The following is a 19240-nucleotide window of genomic DNA, read 5'->3' as shown; positions in this document are numbered from 1 at the left end:
AATGCTTAAAATTCTAGGCCTAAAAAGAAATCAGTCACTGCAATATATAGGCAACTAAGTTGTGAAAGAATGTCTTCATTTTTAATTGTCACTCTCTGATGGATAAAAACAACTTCAGGTTTAGGTAAATTGCTGTTTTCTGTTACTACTCATTATTATAGTTGACACAAGTGACTGGCTGATTTGCCTTACTTTAATATTTCTTTGGAAGTATTAAAATTGAACAGCCTTAATCTAAATTTTAAATTACAGTAAACACTATGCATATTAAGATTATGTAGTCCAAGTTCATCATGTTCCTACTGGCTATGGACAAGGCTATACTCCTAGGGGAAAGTTGGTTTGAAGCTTTGATAAATGGTTCAGTGAAAGAAGAGTTTGAAAATTATGGTTAAGATGAGATTTTTAGATTGTCATCAATTTCATTCATCCAAGCTATTTCTGTCTAGATTCTTAATCAATAGTCAATTAGAGTTTCAATTTTGACTTTCTATGCTAAATAAAATCTATTGTGTGTGTTTTTTTAAGAACTGAAAATGTTTTGGAGGTTGCACTTTTTAGCATGTGTAAGAGCAAAGCATTTTTTTTATAGCACAATAACTTAGAAATTTCCATAAAGGGTTAACACAGCTTTCACAAAAAATAAGTTAATATGTAGTCTCTTGGCCACTATTGGGAAAAATCAAATTAGTTCTCCAGTCATTATTTTTAATCATTTGCTGTTCCATAATATTGCCTTTACAGGTTTTAAGTGATCATTATTTTGTGTTGAAATGGAAATATAATTACATCACCCATTTACCTAACATGAAACTCCAATGAGAGAAGGATGTTGTTGACTATTATATAGGTGCTGAAATCATATTAGACAATAATGTTTGCTTATTATGCTAGGCTCCAACCACTCACTCAGTTACACCAGGAATCAATTTGGTAGTGATACAAACCAAAAGACCAATCTGACCAAAAGATGCAATCAGATTAAAAAAAATTCTACAAAAATAACAACAAAGGAGTATGCCCACTTTCAACGTTCAAATCACTTTTTAAAAAGATGAGTTTTGGGTGACTGGAGTTCTGGGAGTTATAAGAATTGGAAGAAGATTAACCCAGGCTATCAGTCAAGTACTTGTAAGAAGTATTTTTGGCTTTTCCCTTTTGTCATAAAGAGACTATGGTTAGCTCAGTAACAGATAAATCTACAAGGTTAGCATTCTCTTTTATATGGCATCTGCCAATAAGCAAAAGCCACAATATTTTCCTAACCACTCGAACTATGGTATTGAACTTAAACTTTTTTTTATAGAAGGTAGTTTTCTAGTCAGATAAAGACAGGTGCTATGCAATAAGGCATAGGAATAGCAAGACTAACATTAAATAGCATTTTAGAGTTTCTCCTTTGTTAACACAGTTAAAAATTAAAAAAAAACAACATATAATTATTTGATTTTGGGGAATTATGAAGGATGCATTGAAGATGTTTTTCTTTTGTTAGGAATCTCTCTACATGAAATGAAAGTTAATTGCATTACTAATTAATAAGATCAAATATTGATAACTACATTTTCCTAAAATATTTTTCAGATTTTTGCTATGAGAAGAGAAATATCAAATAAATGTACAGAGATTCTTCTTTTACTAGTTCATATTACATGCACTTTTAATTGTCATTTGTTTGGTTCCAATAATCCATTAGACTGACAATTATCTAGTGCAAATTCCAAAGTGGTAGGAAAGGGAACAAATCTCCAGTTGATATCTCTGGTTACACCATACCAAGTGATGCCAGGCATTTAACAAATTTCCACTTCCAAAAAGCTAACCATTTTAAGCCTGTTTTCTTATTGATTAGGATATGTAGGTGTACTTTTCTAATTCAACAAACCCTATCTTGTTAGAAAATAAAATATAAAACATAATAGAACTTGCTAACAAAATCACCTCCTTAAGCACCATGGCTAAGAATGTCAAAATCATTTTGTGCTATTAACTTATAAAAAAATATTTATGGGCATATTTTTGTTTGAGCCAGCAGAAACTCTTTAACATACACATAATTCCTGATCCCCAGTGCAGTTTCCTAAAGCACTTAAGAAAAATCAACTTAATATAGTAGTTACTATTTACAGCACAAACTATTTTTTCCTCTTGTAGCCTTCTCATTTCTATCACTGCATTCATTTTGTATGTTGTTCTTTGAATGCTTTCCTTATAATAGATCATTCAATAAAGTCTCCTCTTACTTCTCTAAAACCTTATATTCATTCTTCCTTATTGCCCAATAATAATAATTTCCATTTACATACCACAATTTGTCTGAGCAAGATGATGGTCAAGTCACTTTTCCCAGAAAATTCTAGCCAAAATTTTGACAGGACAGATGCAGGCAATAATAAAGTATTAAACAGTATCAAATTAAGAGGCTATAATTCAAATTGTTCTATTATAATTCACATGTCCTTACAGAAGTACTTAGTTTTTCTTTTTCATGCAGTCTATCACCTTCAGAGAAAACCATTAAAAAGCCTCACCACATAGAACTGTAAGTTATTTTACTTACAGTAAACAATGCTTTTTTGGTTACTTATTATTGTCAAATAAAGGGTACTTTTTTCAGTAGTTCACATACTTTATTAAGCACTAGACTACAGTATAAATATGAATCTAGGCCTTACTCTGCTATTTCACTGATCTATTTTTTTTCCTGTAATGGACAGTTTTGCAAATTTCTTTGCTGTAGTATAATTTGGACCTTGCACTGTGGAGGATGTCTTTCTGATTGTATTGCCAATCCACATTCTCTTCAAAATTCAGTTCTACTTTCTTCAACACATGCCATACTTTTTCTGTAGGACCCTTTAATTGTGTTCACGGACTATAAGGATTATTGATTTAGGTGAGTGTGCAGCTTATTTTAAAACTAGAATTTTAAAAAAGCCCAAGTAGGTTACTTGTGGTATTAACACCAATGAACTGAAATGATGACAAAACTAAATAGTTCACAATTCAAGGGCTTTGTCTTTTTTTGCCAACCAGTATTAAATAAATCACATAATTTCCAGATTTCTGTCTTTTGGGCAGAAAAGGTCTATGAGTCATTTTAAAAAGGGTGAGCTGAAATTCACTATAAAAATCTCCTTGGCTATCAATGAACTTTATTCTAACCTTAATTTGTCTTTAATATCCCACTCTAACTCCTTATAGACAAATAATCAGAAGAGCAAACACACACTCATGTATTCCATAATTACCAATTATATGTTGCATCATTTATAAAGCACTCAACTACAAAATGATTTGCTGTGAATTCAGCAGATGGTACTTAATCCACATAAAACATTTTCTTTGACATAAAAGAGCTACTGTCTGTCAGCAGGAGGGGCAGACAAAATAGGCAAGTAGACTGGTTAAGCGGAATATTATGGAAGTGAAAGATGGAAAGTTAAACAGAGGTTTAATTATTTATATGGCCAATACATTAATAGCGATTTTTCAGTAGAAATCAGGGACAGATAAAATATACACAGTGACAATGTGATTTTTTTTTTTTGCTTTTTGGAGGGCAATTGGGGTTAAGTGACTTGCCCAAGGTCACACAGCTAGTTTTTGTGTTAAGTGTCTGAGGCTGGATTTGAACTCGGGTCCTCTTGACTCCAGGGTCGGTGCTCTATTCACTACACCACCTAGCTGCTCTGACAGTGTAATTTTGATATAGTGGTGTTGCTCAATATGTTTTAGAGGTAACCATGTGCTATAACATAAATAGATAATATCTTCACAGTTTAACAAATCCTTTTTGATAGTAATGACTATGATGCATTTCTAGAGTAAGTTAAAATATAAAACAAAAACAAAAATATGTAGCTTTTGGAAGCATCTTAAGAGTAACTAAACTTTAATACCTAGATAGGGACTGGACCTGTGATTTCATTCTGTGTAGGAAATATCACATACTCCTCTTACCAATGCAGCTCACACCTTTTATCCAACTTAGAGACATAGAGAAAGACCCAGAGAATTAAGAGGTTGAGTGACTTCCTCAGGGTTATACAGCCAGTGTGCCTCAGAGGCAGAACTAGAACCAAGGTCTTCTTGGCTTAAAGTCAGCTCTCTATCCAATATGACACACTGCTTCTCTTCAGATCTAGAAGAATCTACAAATTATTTGCTTGAGTTTATGTGATCTATGGTACCTTTTTGTTTTAGTATTGTATTACATGGCTTTAGAATAATGAATAAAAGAGCTTTTAAAATACCAAACTATGCATACATGATATGAAATCTCAGAGGAACTAAAGGAAGAGAGGAAGAATAAGAGAAAGAATGAAACGAAGAAAAAGGAAAGATAAAGAAAGGAAAACCCAAGTTAGATGTTAACAAAAGTTATCTTTGTGGCTCTCTTAATTCAAGGTATTCATAGAATAATTCAGTAACAAATGGCCATGCCCCTGTTTTCCTATTAACATCCCATTTTACTATTATGTTCTTCAAGCAATGAGCTTACTTATTCATTAGCAAAGGCATTACTGTGACCCACATTGTAGCTATCATTCCATGCAGGAAGAATGCTCTTTAAGGAGCATGATGAAACAATAAAATGACCTGCTTAACTTCTCTGAAATGAAAGCCTAGTGCTATAGTATTTCACTTACAGTTTTCACTTAATCTTAAAGTTATACTAGATATGCAAATTATGATGGATTGGGATGGTATTCTATTAAAAACTTTGCATCATCATTCTTTCTAAGGGTTACTTCAGAGCTTCTAAAAGTTTGCATCATTGTCGGATTCCTTAAGCATAGGACATACAGATATGATGGAAAAAGAATCAGCATTCTTTCCGATCTACTCTGGCTCATTTATTTAGGTGATTTTCAGACAAGAAAATTCAGTCCCTAAATTTAAATGTCTGCATCTAAATTTATTCATTGTTACAATCTCACTATCATCTAAAACACAAAAAGTAAAATACGAAGTCTATCACTTCCAGTCCAAATTAGCTTCTGATCTTGACTTGCCCATTTCTTTCAATGTTTTTTTTTTTTTCCTTTTTATTTTTTCTTTTTGGAGGGCAATTGGGGTTAAGTAACTTGCCCAAGGTCACACGGCTAGTTTTTATGTGTGTGTGTGTGTGTGTGTGTGTGTGTTAAGTGAGGCTAGATCTGAACCCAGGTCCTCCTGACTCCGGGGCTGGCACTCTAACTCTATTTCTTTCAATGTTAAGATTTATCTTAACTATCCTTCTCTCCCTTTTGCTTCAACTTCTTCACCTTGATTTCTCCCTTTTCCAAGCTCAACTTCACTGTAAATGAATCGTCACATCAGTTATTGTTCCTTATAAATGCATCTCTTGCATTCTTCTCATTCTTCCTCTTCCCAGTATTCCCAGTATCAGTCTCACACTAAATCATGTTAGCTGTCTCACAGCTTGATCCATGAGATAGTTAGTAAGGGTAGGGAATAGTATGCTAATGGACAGAGGTTATGGAGTCACCTGAGCTGAGTAATTTACAATAAATATAATAATAATAAAATAATATAATAATATATAATAATAAAATAAAAATAATAAAGCAGATTTATAACCAACATGTTTTGGGAGCAGTCACCGTGTTTTGGGATGTCACCATCATTCACATGAGAATATTTTCTGTGCCTCCCTGGATGTGTTTGTTGGTGGCATGGGCAGCTGGCTAATTTTTGTATTCCTGTGTCCAGGTCTGTGCTCCTCATAATGCACAAGACAGAAATGTTGCCACAGGTTTGCTCTATCAGGGACTAAGGAATTTAGGGTACCATTATCACCAAAGGGAGTCTGTGATGCATTCTATGATGCAAAAGTATATGTATACTCAGCTGTCTGTTGCTTTTGTGAATACTCTTCAAAATCTGCCTCTAGCCTACTTTTCTGGACTCATTTCACATTACCTGCCTTCAAGCATTCCATATTCCAGCCAAACTGGATTAATTCTTGTTCCATAAACTTGGCATTACATATCCAATATCTATGAATCTGCCTAGGCTTTGACTCCCTAGAGGGCACCCTCCCCCCATTTCTACTATCTTAGAGCCCTTAGTTTCACTGGAGGGTGGCCCAGGTACCACTTTCTTTAGGAAGCCTTTTCTAGTCTTCCAAGCTGTCTACCTTCCTTATCTTACCTTGCATTTACTTAGCTTTTACAGCTTGTATCCCCTAAAGAGTATTTTGTAAACTCCTTAAGGATAGATATAGCGTTTGATTATTTTTCTTTGTATCCCCTGGCACCCTGCATACAGTAAATACATATAAATGTTTAATTTAATTGAACTGAACACTAAAATAGCAGCCAGAGGCTCTGGCACCTGAAAGATCACTGAAATTACATCTTAACTGAAATCTGCCTTCACAAAATTATAATTTAATCCTATATAAAACCATCAATTTAATACTTTAAACATTCCATTGTTAAAAATTCTTCTATGGTTCCATATTACCTACAAAAGAAAGTCTAACTTCCACTTCTTGGCATTCAAGGCTCTTTCATTTGTCTTTATCCCAATTTTCTAAGTTTATCCACCACCATTTGTTTCTGTGAAGTCCTATGTTTCAGTCAGGCTAGTCTAGTTACTGTGTTCAGAACATTCATTACTCATTTATGTACTTTATTAATGCCACCTCCCATCCTGGAATGCCTTGAGCCCCTCCTTTTTTTCCCCCCACATTCCATTTTCTATATATCCAAATTCTGCCTGTCATTGCTTTCCTCCCCCCCACCCCCCAACTGAAATGTGTTTATTCATTCAAACTCATTAACTTAAAAGCTTATGAAGTTACCTAGATGACTTAATTAAAGGCATGGTCACATTTACATGGCCCAAATGATGGTTTTCTGCCACATTAATATTAAATGGATCACTATAATATTGGCTCCTTTTTATGGTCTGACAGTAGCAAAGCAATAATCTCTTATCATCAATGAGTTTTTTTAGACATAGATATATAGTTCATGCTTTTTATTCATGTAAGGGAAATAATCCAAATCTGTTTGTCTTGTAAGCTTCTATGAAAATATTTTTATTATGATTCATAATTTTATAGGCCCTTCTTGTTAGAACATTATGAGAAATCTTGAATTTAAACAAGATCTGCCATTTCCCAAGTGTGGGTATTCTCTTCATTGAAGCAATATGACACTGAAAATTTTATGACTTGGAGACCAATAGAAAAGGATTGTTTTATAAGTAGTTCTCCTTGGCCAGAAAATGAAGGATATATTTTATTAAGGTGACCCTTTGGTCAAGCTAATTCTAACTAAGCAAACAGGAAAGGCTAGACTCAAGAAATTAACCTGCTCATTTAAAGACTGTGTTGAGTGGCAACTACGTGTAGCATATTATGTAAGCAGCTGTATGAAATACTACAAAGAACACTCAGACTTGATATGTTATTCATTGGCCAGTAGAGGAGATGAGGCATGCAAATACTTCTAATGCAAGGAAGAACGTGAAAATGCATAAATAAACAAACAAATGAATGGATGAATGAATAAATAAAGGTCTAAAACAAGTGCTATGGGAATTCAAAAGAATGACAGCTATAATGGCATTCAGCTTAGATTGACTGAGTAATGAGAAAGAGATCTAAAGGGGCATGCAATGGATTAGAACTAGCAGAACACCTACCCTGACAGAAATAAGTGGACTCAGTCCTTATACAGAGTGCAACATTTCAATAACATGAAAATCATTTCTTTTTCCAATTATAAGATTCCAGAAAATCATGGGACATACCCTATTCCAGAGAGAATGCCTTCATTTCCCTGTCTTTATTGTTTCATCTGGGATATTCATAAGAAGGATTTGGAATGGTTTACACACATGTATTTTTTTCTTAGACATAACGTATATCCACCAGATTCTTTATATCTTATTTTAGGAAAATCTCCATATATTGGATAGGGAAATTTTTTTATTAGGATTTTATTTGATTCTGATCTGACATACTTTGAATCCCATTATTAAATATTATAGTTTTTTTTAAATGAAGAGAAATACTTCATGAATAATGTCACTTTTATGTCACATATTTATGGTCTTTTAGACCATATTATAAAGTATCACCTTAAATTATGTTAAAGGTAGTTAAATGCTACAAAAAGGAGACGTTCACCCAAAATAGCATTATAATAATCCACTGATTATTAATTAAAATCTCAAGTATAGTATTAACTGAAAAGATTTCAAGAGAAATAATAGGTGAAATAAGTAGTTTGTGCTGAGATTTTTTTTTGTTTTAGTTTTAAAAAAATGATTTAGACAAGTAAGAATCACCAAATTTGACAATTCCCACAGGCAATTTTAAAAGAAAAGGAGAAGTTATTTGGTAGGATAAAGAACTTCAAAAGGAGCATTCCAAAAAATAAAAATAAAAGAAATTGACTAATCCATCTATTTCCTTAGTGATGTGAAATCCTTTTCTGGAGGAAAGCCTCAATCCCTGGAGAGACTTTCTAGAGATTTGAAATTTAATCCTGGACATACCCTCGATACCTATGAGACTTTATGTGACTCTAAGATCTCCAGTTTTTTAAACTGTACAATGAGGAGTTAGATAAATCTCTAAGATTCTTTTCAGTTTTTAAAAATAGTCCATAAATCTATGTACATAATGATATGACTGTTTATACATGAACAGTGAAGAACTGAAATCATACCTAAAAACTAACAGGGAGACAGCATAGTACATGGGAAAGCATGCTAGCTCTAGAGTCCAAGGACATGAATTGAAATCCTGCCTTTGATGCTTACTCCCTGTGTCACCTTGAGCAAGTCAACCTCCTTAAGCTTCAGTTTCCCCAACTGTAAAATAAGGTAATTGGACTGTTCTAGTCTCAGACCTATGATCCTATTTAAAGGTTGGCTATAAGCCTCTAGCAATATATAAATATATATTCAATTATTCTTAGTTCTTTGGGGATGTTGTATTCTATATCCCATAGCAACACTGGTAGATTACTGGCATTGAAAAGATGACAGGTTTTTTCTTTTCCATGGGATGTTTGGGAACAGCAGAGGAGTGTTAATCTTAGCCAATAGCAACCTAGGTTATTCAATACTAGGCCAAACGTGTTTTCTATCTGTACTATCTGAGATACTAAATATAAGTATAGAAATATTCTAATATCTATAGAGATATAGTATACTCTATGTCTGAGATATTATGTATAAATAATAGATTTATAATCAATATCTATATGTATATATACTATATAAAATATATACATACTACATATATTACATATATATTATTAATCTACTAAAAAGCAAAATCTTCCTTTATGTGCCAAATAAAAGCAACCCCATTTGCTAATGTTCTTTTAAATAATGTTTCTCTCAGAAAAAAAGAATAAATCCCTAAGCTCTTATAAAGCACTCTGAGAGCATGTTGCCAAATTGGACACTAAGGTAATTTGTTTATTATTTCTCATGACTTTTTTAAAATTATTACAAAATTCCTGATTTTTCCCCCTAGCCTATTCTAAGTGTTCACAAAGTATTAAACAATGATTACATCATTTGCTATTTCCCGCTCATGTCTACTATAGAATGACTATTTTTTTGAAAGTTGGATATAGCAACAAAAATTATTTTGTGTACTTCTTTTTACTGCTACTTGACTTGCCATGCCTTCTTATCATAGGATTTATATTTGGTAGATGTTTTTTGTGTTTGTTTCCTAATCCTCTAGAAACAGTGTGAGGAAGCATCAGGTTTAAAAACACAAGCGAGAAAAGCCATGTGGGGATATTAGATATGTATGAGCAGTTCTCTGAATAAAAAGATTTAGAACTTGTTAATAAAAGGTGAGTACAAGGAAATTGCTTGAGAATAGTATTTAAAAAGGTTTCCACTCCTCTACTGGATCTGAGGTTACTCAAATTATTCTTTTCTCAAATAAAGATATGTGTTTTCTACCACAAAACTAGCCTAGCTGTGTGACCTTGGGCAAGTCACTTAATCCCAACTGCCCTCCAAAAAGAAAAAGGAAAAAAAATCATATCTCACTTTGGGGGTGGCTAGGGGGTGCAGTGAATAGAGCATCGGTCCTGGAATCAGGAGGACCTGAGTTCAAATCCGGCCTCAGACACTTAAAACAAAAACCAGCCGTGTGACCTTGGGCTAGTCACTTAACCCCAATTGCCCTCCAAAAAGCAAAACAAATAAAAAAAAGATCTGTGTTTTTGGCTAGGTAAATCCACATTATTTTCCATGGGGAAAAGACTTATAGACAATAAATAAAATTTACTTATTTTCCTCTTGAAAGAATATCTTTACTTTCATTTAGTACACATGACAACTGAGATTCAAAGAAGAGGGCCAGAATATGCTTGTCCATATTTTTTTTTAGGTTTTCTTTTATCTGTAACCAAATCAATCTAAGTGTGACTATTAAATTGTTCACTGAAGTTTTTTGTTTGTTTCCTATCCTTGACCAGTGGAAGAGGAAATAATATTTATAGTAAATTATTCATAATCATAAGAATCTCATGAACTCTCACATTGGCATACAGTGCACTGGAAAAAGAAATCAGAGAGCCAGAGTTTTAGTTGGGGCTTGGCCATTAATTGCACGACCTTGAACTAGCTTTTTTTTCCCCCTTTAGGTGCCTGTCTCTTCCAAATTGTCAGATAGAGATCATACTTCTTGCCCTAGCTCCTCAAAGTGAGTTTTAACAAGTGTGCTAGTAAGTGCTCCCATAAACAAGGCACTCTCCTAGGTGCTAGGCATACAAGGTTGTACATATAAGGTTACCTCTCTTGTCAAAGTGCTTATGACCTGCTAGTATCAGATGAAGCAATTAATTTGAAATGTATAAAATGCTATAAAAATACAGTCAAGTAAAAATTGTTCTAAATTATTTTTAACACATCAAAGACAGTCAAGTTTTATGGATGGTATGCCTGATACGTATATATAAGTATTAAAATAATATACCTTTGACATAACTAAAAATGTTACATATAGAGGGTTTTCTTTTTTTTGGCTCCATTACCACAATAAAGGGTTCAAAATTAAATAGCATTTTGAAGGTCAGGATTTTTTTTCCCTTGAAGTAAACCTTTCAGGACCAGTAGAATGTAAATTAATTGAAGGCAGAGTATGTTTCAATTGTTGTATTTGTATCCCCAGTGACAAGCATGGTTGGTTCCTTGCATGCAAGAAAGGCTTATTAAATGCTTGGAGACTGAGTCATTGATTGAGGAAGGAGTATGATCTCATTTTTGTGTATGAGAAAAGTGAGGGCTAGAGACACTACATAGCTTGTTAAGTCATACAGCAAGAACATTTCAGGGCTGGCACTGAAATCTATGTGTTCTGATTTAAAATCAAGCTGTACTCTTTCTTTTTCGCTTTTTTTTAGAGGGCAACTGGGGTTAAGAGACTTGCCCAAGGTCACATAGCTATTTTTTGTGTTAAGTGTCTGAGGCCGGATCCGAACCCAGGTCCTCCTGACTCCAGGGCCAGTGCTCTATTCACTGTGCCACCTAGACGCCCCATTCTTTTTCCTTTTCACCAGAAATAAACACAGTGGCCTTCAGGTTCAGCAACACTCCCGAAGGATTCCCAAATGAAATTGAAATGTAATTGGAAAACACTTAATAAAATAATGTAAATGCAATAGAAAGTATTTAATTCTAATATGTGCTTTTATAAGTCAGTATTTGGCCTGTAGAGATCCTTAATGTATGACTTCATTCAGCTATTTTCGATCATATCCAACTATTTGTGACCCCTTTTTGTTGGCATACTGGAGTGGTTTGCCATTTCCTTCTCCACCTCATTTTATAAATGAGGAAACTGAGGCAAACAAGATTCAATGACTTGCCCAGGGTCATACAGCTAGTAAGTGTCCAGATTTGGACCCAGATCCTCCTGACTCTAGGACTGGCACTCTATTCATTGTGTCACCTAGCTGCATGGATTAATGGCCCCCATTTCTATTTGTATTTGACACCGCTGCTCTCTACCATAATAACTCACAAACCAGTGTCCAATTTTCAGAAGATGTGATGGAGCTATCCTGTAGTTATTGTAGATCTTCCAATCAGGGCTGCTGAGGTAAGAGACAGGATCATAAATTTAGAGCTGGAAGAAATCTTTGGGGATATCTAGTCCAACGCCCTCATTTTACAGTGAAGAAAATGAGGTTCAGATAAGTTAAGTGACTTGCTCAAAGTCACACAGATATGTCTTGACTCTGGCTCCAGCGCTCTAATCACTATATCATTCTGCCTCTCCCTGATGGTGGCTCATAAATTCTCCCTCTGTTTCTAGCTAAGTTTCCATTCCTTAACTGGCTCTGTGATTAGCCTGAGACCTTTCTGACATAGGGCCCTCAATGTCATTCTCATGGAAGGGCTAAGGGGCATGGAATATTACAGGCAACTGGTTTGTATGTTTTGCGATATACGTATAAAAATAAACAAAACTGAGACCCTCATATGTTTAGACATGTTATTTTCTTTTGGTGCTCTATGACCTGTGCTTTCAATAGTCCATTTTGGTTTTTCCCTTATTCATAATTTAGGTAATTATTCCATTTCAGCAGGAATTCCTGACAAGGCTAGTAAGTGTGACTCAGGTCCTCCTGACTCCAGGGCTGGTACTCTATCCACTGCCTTTAACTTTTAACTTTGTTTTTAACAGAACATCAGAATTGAATCAAATAAGCTAAAAATTCTGACTAGGTGTTGATTTCCATCAAAGTTATCTGCATTTATTATAGACCTAAACACCTGAAAGCTTTCAAGATTGAAAATCAAGAATCTTTAAAAGTAAAATTTCAGGTAACACCTGAGGCCATAATAGTAGTTTGGGGCAGATGCTTAACACAGTTCCAGTCAAATAGTAGATATTAACACAGCTCAAATCAAAGGGCAGCTGCTGTCAATTCCCGAGGATTAGCCCTGTTGCCCCAAGCAGATTAGACCATGTAGGCTTTGTAACCAGCATTAAGCCAGCAAGAGACTTTAATGAAAGTGAGGAGATTTGGATAAGGAGCAGAAGTCTCCCTTAACCACCAGGGAAGGATGGTTCAAAAAGATATATCTGAGAAATGATAGGTCCCCTCAATCCCCTGTTGCTGGCAACAGGTACAGAAGCTGGCCTGTTTGGAGACCAGAGAGGTCTGCTACCTTTTAGCTATTCACATCAGAATGGTTCTTGAAACCATAGTGGAGAAAAGGTCATAGCAACAGTCCTGGATTCAAATCACATGCTGATTATGTTATATATGGATTTATCTTCCAAATTCTAATTCCACATTTTAAGATGTTCTCAATCTTTTTTTTTCTTTTCTGTTTCTTTTTCTAAAGAGCAGACTTATGATTTCATCAGTGTAGGAAGGTTTTATTGGGGAAACTTCCTCAATAATGCAAATCAGACACTATTCCCCAATTTGTTTTGATAAGGGAGTTGCCTGGAACACTGAGAGGGTAAGTGACTTATCCAGTGTCACATAGTTATATGTCATAGGTAGCAGTTGAATACAGCTCTTCCTGACCCTAAAGCCTATCCTGTCAATATCATTGCTACATGTCTATTGGTCAAATTCTATTCCCTGCTCCACTTTTCATGCTTGGTCAAATACAGACACTTGTCCTATACGTGTTGCCAAATGCTTAGATCCTGACTGGTTTGGACCTTTGGCCTGCCCACTCTAACTATCTACAATTCATCTGTGCTCTTTAATTTGTTCCAATGCCTAAAATGCTGATTTCACACTCTGGGTTTATGGTCACTATAGATCCTCATCTCTCTACACTGCTCCTATCTATACAGTCTCTGACCCATTTAGCCCAGAAGTGTCCCTGTCACCTAAAATAGATGTTGCCACTCTAAAATTATTCAGCCTAAAAAAGATTCCACAGAATTGTCCATAGAAAGGAAAGATTTCTATTTTTAAAAATCTATTGTTAACAATGGCTTTCTCATAACAGAAGTTGGGAATCAAGATAATCCCTACCTAGAGAAAGCAGAGGTGCAAACTGAAGTTGATTGGTGAAAAGCATCATCACTTAAGAGAATTAACTTACCTGGGTAATATCTGGCGAGGCCAGTGGCACTGCCAAACACCTGCCACAGCAAGGTAGGATCTTCATCTCGATTTTTTTTGAAAACATCATCTAAGGCACTTGTCCAGTTGAGTTCATTCAACACAATTGTTGCTGTAAAAGAGCCAAAGGAGAAAAAAACAATCCTTTGAATTCAGGGTTTCTTTTGTAAAATTACTGAACAAATTTACTTCACTTGTTTTATTTTTTATTTTGTTTATTTTATTTTATTTATATTTCATTTTTAAAATTTCATATTATGTATCTAGGTATGTATGCACATACACACATATATGTATGAATATATATGCATCTATATATATACATGCATACATGCATTTATGTGTATGTATAAAAACACATACACACATATGAAACTCTAGATACAAACTAAAAATTCAGTTGGTTTTCCAGATATTCATAAACAGACATAAGATGTAACTTTGTTAACACAATTTGGAGTCAAATTTTGTTGAACATTGGGACGTTGGGGTCTGATAAGAATGAGATTTACTTCAGGTGTATGAATACTTCGTTGTAAATCTGTTAGCTCTACTGAAAATATGATTCAAAGCAGAAACCCTCTTAGAATGTGGCCTGCATCACTTCAGATATGTAAGGTATATTACTTATCCTATTTCTTTACAGAATACCTTAGTCTTACATCACCCCTTAAGTTCAAAACTTGCTAACAATGGAGAGTAGAAAAAATATTGGGGGAAAAATAATACAGTGTGCCTTCTAAGCATTTGCCATCTGTAGATGTCATCTTACAGACCTAGTTAAAGATTACCTTTAAATTGGCCAAGTCTGCATTACAAAGTATAACAGTCAATAACACAGATTTGCTATCTCTTTTTTTTAATTTATTGCACATGTCACAGATAATAAAATCAAGTGACTAATGTTCATGATCTGTCAGGAAATTATCAGATCAGGCATCTCTGGAATAGAGAAATTATGATAATGACTGGACAGTGACTCTGGTCTAAGGATAAAGACAGGTGATCCCGTGGAGCAATAATGTACTATCTTCTACAGCAAATCTGAGAGCAAACGGGACTAAAGTTAAAAAAAAAAAAGACATACAGGTGTGCTTTTATTTTTGGTGGAAGTAGGGAAATGTTTTAAGAAAGTGCTAAACACTATCATTTAAATGCTACTGGAAAAAAGAAAACATTGAACTAAATACATGTGAATTGTAAAATAGGGTTGGGACCAGCATTCTAAAGCAGGGCTCATTATTACAGGCTAACAAGATTTTCATCTTTATGGATGTGATTGCTTGCAAAAAGATCAGTTGTGTGCATGTTAATATTCATGAGTTGGGCCAGTTCCATAGTGTTTTGTAGATAGCAGAAAATTCATATTCGTAAGCATGATCCAATGAACACTAAGTGACCAGTTATATGGAAATTCATATTCACAGAGATGACCTGAATGGATACTCGTTATTCGTGGGTATTTACATTAATATGCAACATAGCATACAGAAGGGGAGCGACAGAGCTTTTCTTTAAACATTTATGAATGTTACAGTACTATTCAACTGAACAAACAATGGAGTTTATTTATGATATAGATAAACTTCATTATCCCCCAATCTGTCCTGAATATCTGCTTAATTTCCCCAAGTCTCTCAATTCACCCTAGGCAGCAGCTGGCATTCAATTAATTTGAGCATGGTAAGGTTTTATTTGTTAGCTGGGCTGCTACTGTTCCCCTTTGTCTTTTTTTTCTTAGTAGCATAGCAGCTACTTTTTTTTTTAATGACTAGGTAGGCTGTGAGCTTAGCTCTTTGTATAAGAAACAAAACTGTATGGAAATATAGAATTGGACAAAAAATGAAAATTCTGAAATAGGCTTACAATAGTAATTTGTTACTAAAATTAATTTGTTTTGTAATAAAAACTCTGCAAACAAATCTTGATTACAGTATTTTCAAAATGTTTTTCCTCTATATTAATTCACTCTAATTATGCTGAACCATGAAAATAAAATTTAATTCAATCTTGAATTTCTTTCTTCTGGCTTTATATGTTATACACAATGAGATACTCTGTGGCTAGCATATAACTCATCATATATATATATATATATGTATATATATATATATATATATATATATAAAACAACCTTGTGATATATAACTACATTCAGTATTGTCCCAATATCAGAGAAGCTGAGAGAAAAAAAAAAGAGACTGTGAGAGTTTAGTTAACTCATTCTTTTTCACACAGGTAGCCACCAGTGGTAGAGCCGGAAGACAAATCCAGGTATTCTAAGGGCACTTTTTTAATTTTTTAGATGGATTATTTACGCCTTTTTTTCCTATAGTAGGACAATTTCTCAATACGCTCCTATCCCCACCTCCCCCGAAACTTCTATAGCAAAATGAATGAATGAATGAATGAAGTTAAACAAAATAAGCCCATGCCTTTTCCATCATACCTCAGGGCCTTTCTCAGAGATTGAGATAATTTTGTACTTTTTTTTTTCTCCAGGGCCAGTGTTCCATTCACTGAGCCAACTAGCTGCGCCAAATTTTGTACTTTTTACAGACATTGCAAAGTATGAAAAACTTATTTCAATTTCTTTTTTTAATCTGTACTCCATTACTTTTAAATCTGGGAGTTATAAATATATCTCTTTAAAATGTAAGAACTATCTTTATTCAGAGGCAGCTAGATGTCTGAATGGATAGAGTATTGGGTCTGCAGGCAGGAAGGCCAGAGTTCAAATCCAGCAGCGTGAGCTTGGGCAAAGTTATTTAACCTCTATTTCCTCAACTGTAAAATGGGGATAATAATACCACCTACCTCTCTCAGAACTGTTATGAGGATCGAATAAGAGTACTTGTAAAGCTGTTAGAACAATGCCAGCCCGGGTGATATACAAATGCTAGCCTATATTTCTTAGTATTCCACTTAGAATAATATGATGGCATGTGTATCTTAGTTAACTGAAGGCTACAAACATATTCATCTCTCTTTAACAAGACTTATTAAAGTATTATTCAAATTTCATTTTATTGTTGTTCCCCCTATTTGTTATATGATGCAGTTGCTTTAATTTTTTCATAGAAGTTTTTACACACAAAAATATAGAAAATAATATTAGGATAGTAATACCACTTCCTAACATATGTAATGGCACATACACATAGCTCATAATTTGTATACAGTCCAATCTATTACATAATTTTATTAGAAGAAACAGCCTTTGTAGAAATGATTCATCATGGTAATTGCATGAAAAATATATTGTAACTACTTTTCCTTGATGAAATATTCTAAACAATAATACATATTGAAGTTATCATAGCATAATTGAGATTCAGTTAAATTATCCAAATAAAATACATTCAGATGTCTTCTCTTTCTCTTCAAATTAAAATCTAACTCTGATTTTTTTTGGTGGGGGGAGGAGAGGGATAGAATTGTATAATGGATAAAATGCTGGTTTTAGAGTTATGAAGACCTGAATTCAAATCTCATCTTTGAAAGATTCGAGCTATGGGACACAGGGCAAAGTATCTTTCAGTGCCTCAGGACTTATCAAGACATGCCCAGATTACATCTGTAACCTAGTTAGCAGAGAAAGTCCCTATGACTGATGAGGTCCCTATGTTGATGAAATCACAGATCCCTCAAGTGTTTGCATATGCAAATGGTAGATAATAAATTCATAAGCCATAATGCATAACTGAATGAATGTTTGATCTAAAGAAATGGTTCCACACTGGGAGTTCCCTACACTAGTGAAGTCATACATAGATATATATCCTATATAGATAGATAACTAGATAGATGGGTAAATAGATAATAGAGATACAGCTATACTTTTCTATCCACATGTGTGTGTAAATAAATATGTCTATATATACACATATGTTGTGTGTGTCTGTGTGTGTTTGAGTTAATGTAGTTTAATGTATAAGAAATCAGTTTCTGATTCAGAAAGACTTGGGCATAGGGAGCATCTATGACAGATATGACAGCTTTTTACCCCTGATTAAATCAATTAACTTCTCAGTAGTCTCAGGAAACTATGATTTTCTTCAAGTTACAGAAAGGATGCTGATCTGCATCAGTGGAAAGGTTTGCCAGATGGGGAGGGTCTTCTGCCTGAGTGTCTGTCTCTCCCAGTCTCAGTTTCTGTCTGTCTGTCTCTCCCTCTCCCTTCTCTCTTTCTCTGTCTCTGTCTCTCTCTGTCTCTCTCTCTGTCTCTGTCTCTCTCTCTCACACACACACACACACACACCATACCCATGCCCTTTGCTTTGAGTATCTTTACTGCTAGCAAACTTAAGATTTGTCTTGATGTGAATCACAGCCTTTTCTTTTTTTTAAGTATAGGTTTGTGGTTCACAAAGCACAGATTTTACTTTCATATTGTGAGTTTCCTTGAAGGAAAATTAGATAAAAGCTCCTTCAGGGATTGTTCTGTAAGTTTCCTATATAGATTATTTGTTATTTTTGATTCTTTTATTTAATTGAAGCCTTGCCCAGCACAGTTTTAAAAACTGAACTATTCTTGTTTGTTGAAAAATCAGTTGAGGAAACTCATGGCAAAGGACTTGTGTGTGGGTATGCATTTTCCTTTCTACTCTAATGCTATGATGTATGACAAAGGATGTACTATTTGTATTGTGTGAGGGTTTTTCATTTGTTTAGAAATTACCTAGTCCAGTCAAATGAATTTTAAGTAGATATACTTGTAAGTAACAGAGGGGTTGCTGGTATATCACATGAGAGAGTCTCTCATGCTACTGAAATCACAGATCCAGAACACCCCCACCTCTCCAAAAAAAATATATGTACTGAAGGGAAGAAAAATGCTAAGGGGCAAAAGGAAGAAAAGGTAAAGGGACAGAACAGCCTTTTAGGTGGGAAGATGGCCTGCCTCTGGTCACATACTGGAACCCTGCATCATAAAGGTGAGAGTTATAATGGACCGTAGAACCAAAAAGTCTCAGAGCTAATGTGTTGGGGTTAAAGTCTCACTCAGCTTTAGAAAATAGTAATCACTGATCTTTCATTTCTTTCTTGGTCCAAAGAAGTCAGGGAACATGAAATATAGGACTGTTAGAACTTTTCCCTAGTAGTTTGTCTTTTACAAAACCAGATCTCAGCTTTTCTTTAAA

General features: G+C 34.4%; 1 protein-coding gene across 1 annotated transcript in view; it reads right to left on the bottom strand.

Annotated features, from left to right (window-relative positions):
- The window catches only part of LOC138175717 (voltage-dependent calcium channel subunit alpha-2/delta-1-like), a 429557-nt gene that overhangs the window by 147387 nt on the left and 262930 nt on the right, over positions 1–19240 (bottom strand). The window contains exon 4 of the mRNA XM_069106216.1: positions 14077–14208. Coding sequence (XP_068962317.1) covers positions 14077–14208 — 132 coding nt within the window. The remainder of the gene's footprint in view (positions 1–14076; positions 14209–19240) is intronic.

The sequence above is a fragment of the Petaurus breviceps genome, unplaced genomic scaffold (genome assembly GCF_028583685.1).
Source record: "Petaurus breviceps papuanus isolate PSGF00001 unplaced genomic scaffold, PetGlider_PUasm1.0 79, whole genome shotgun sequence".
NCBI lineage: Eukaryota > Metazoa > Chordata > Mammalia > Diprotodontia > Petauridae > Petaurus > Petaurus breviceps.
Note: the sequence above shows the minus strand (reverse complement) of the source record. Positions and strands in the feature narration are given on the sequence as shown.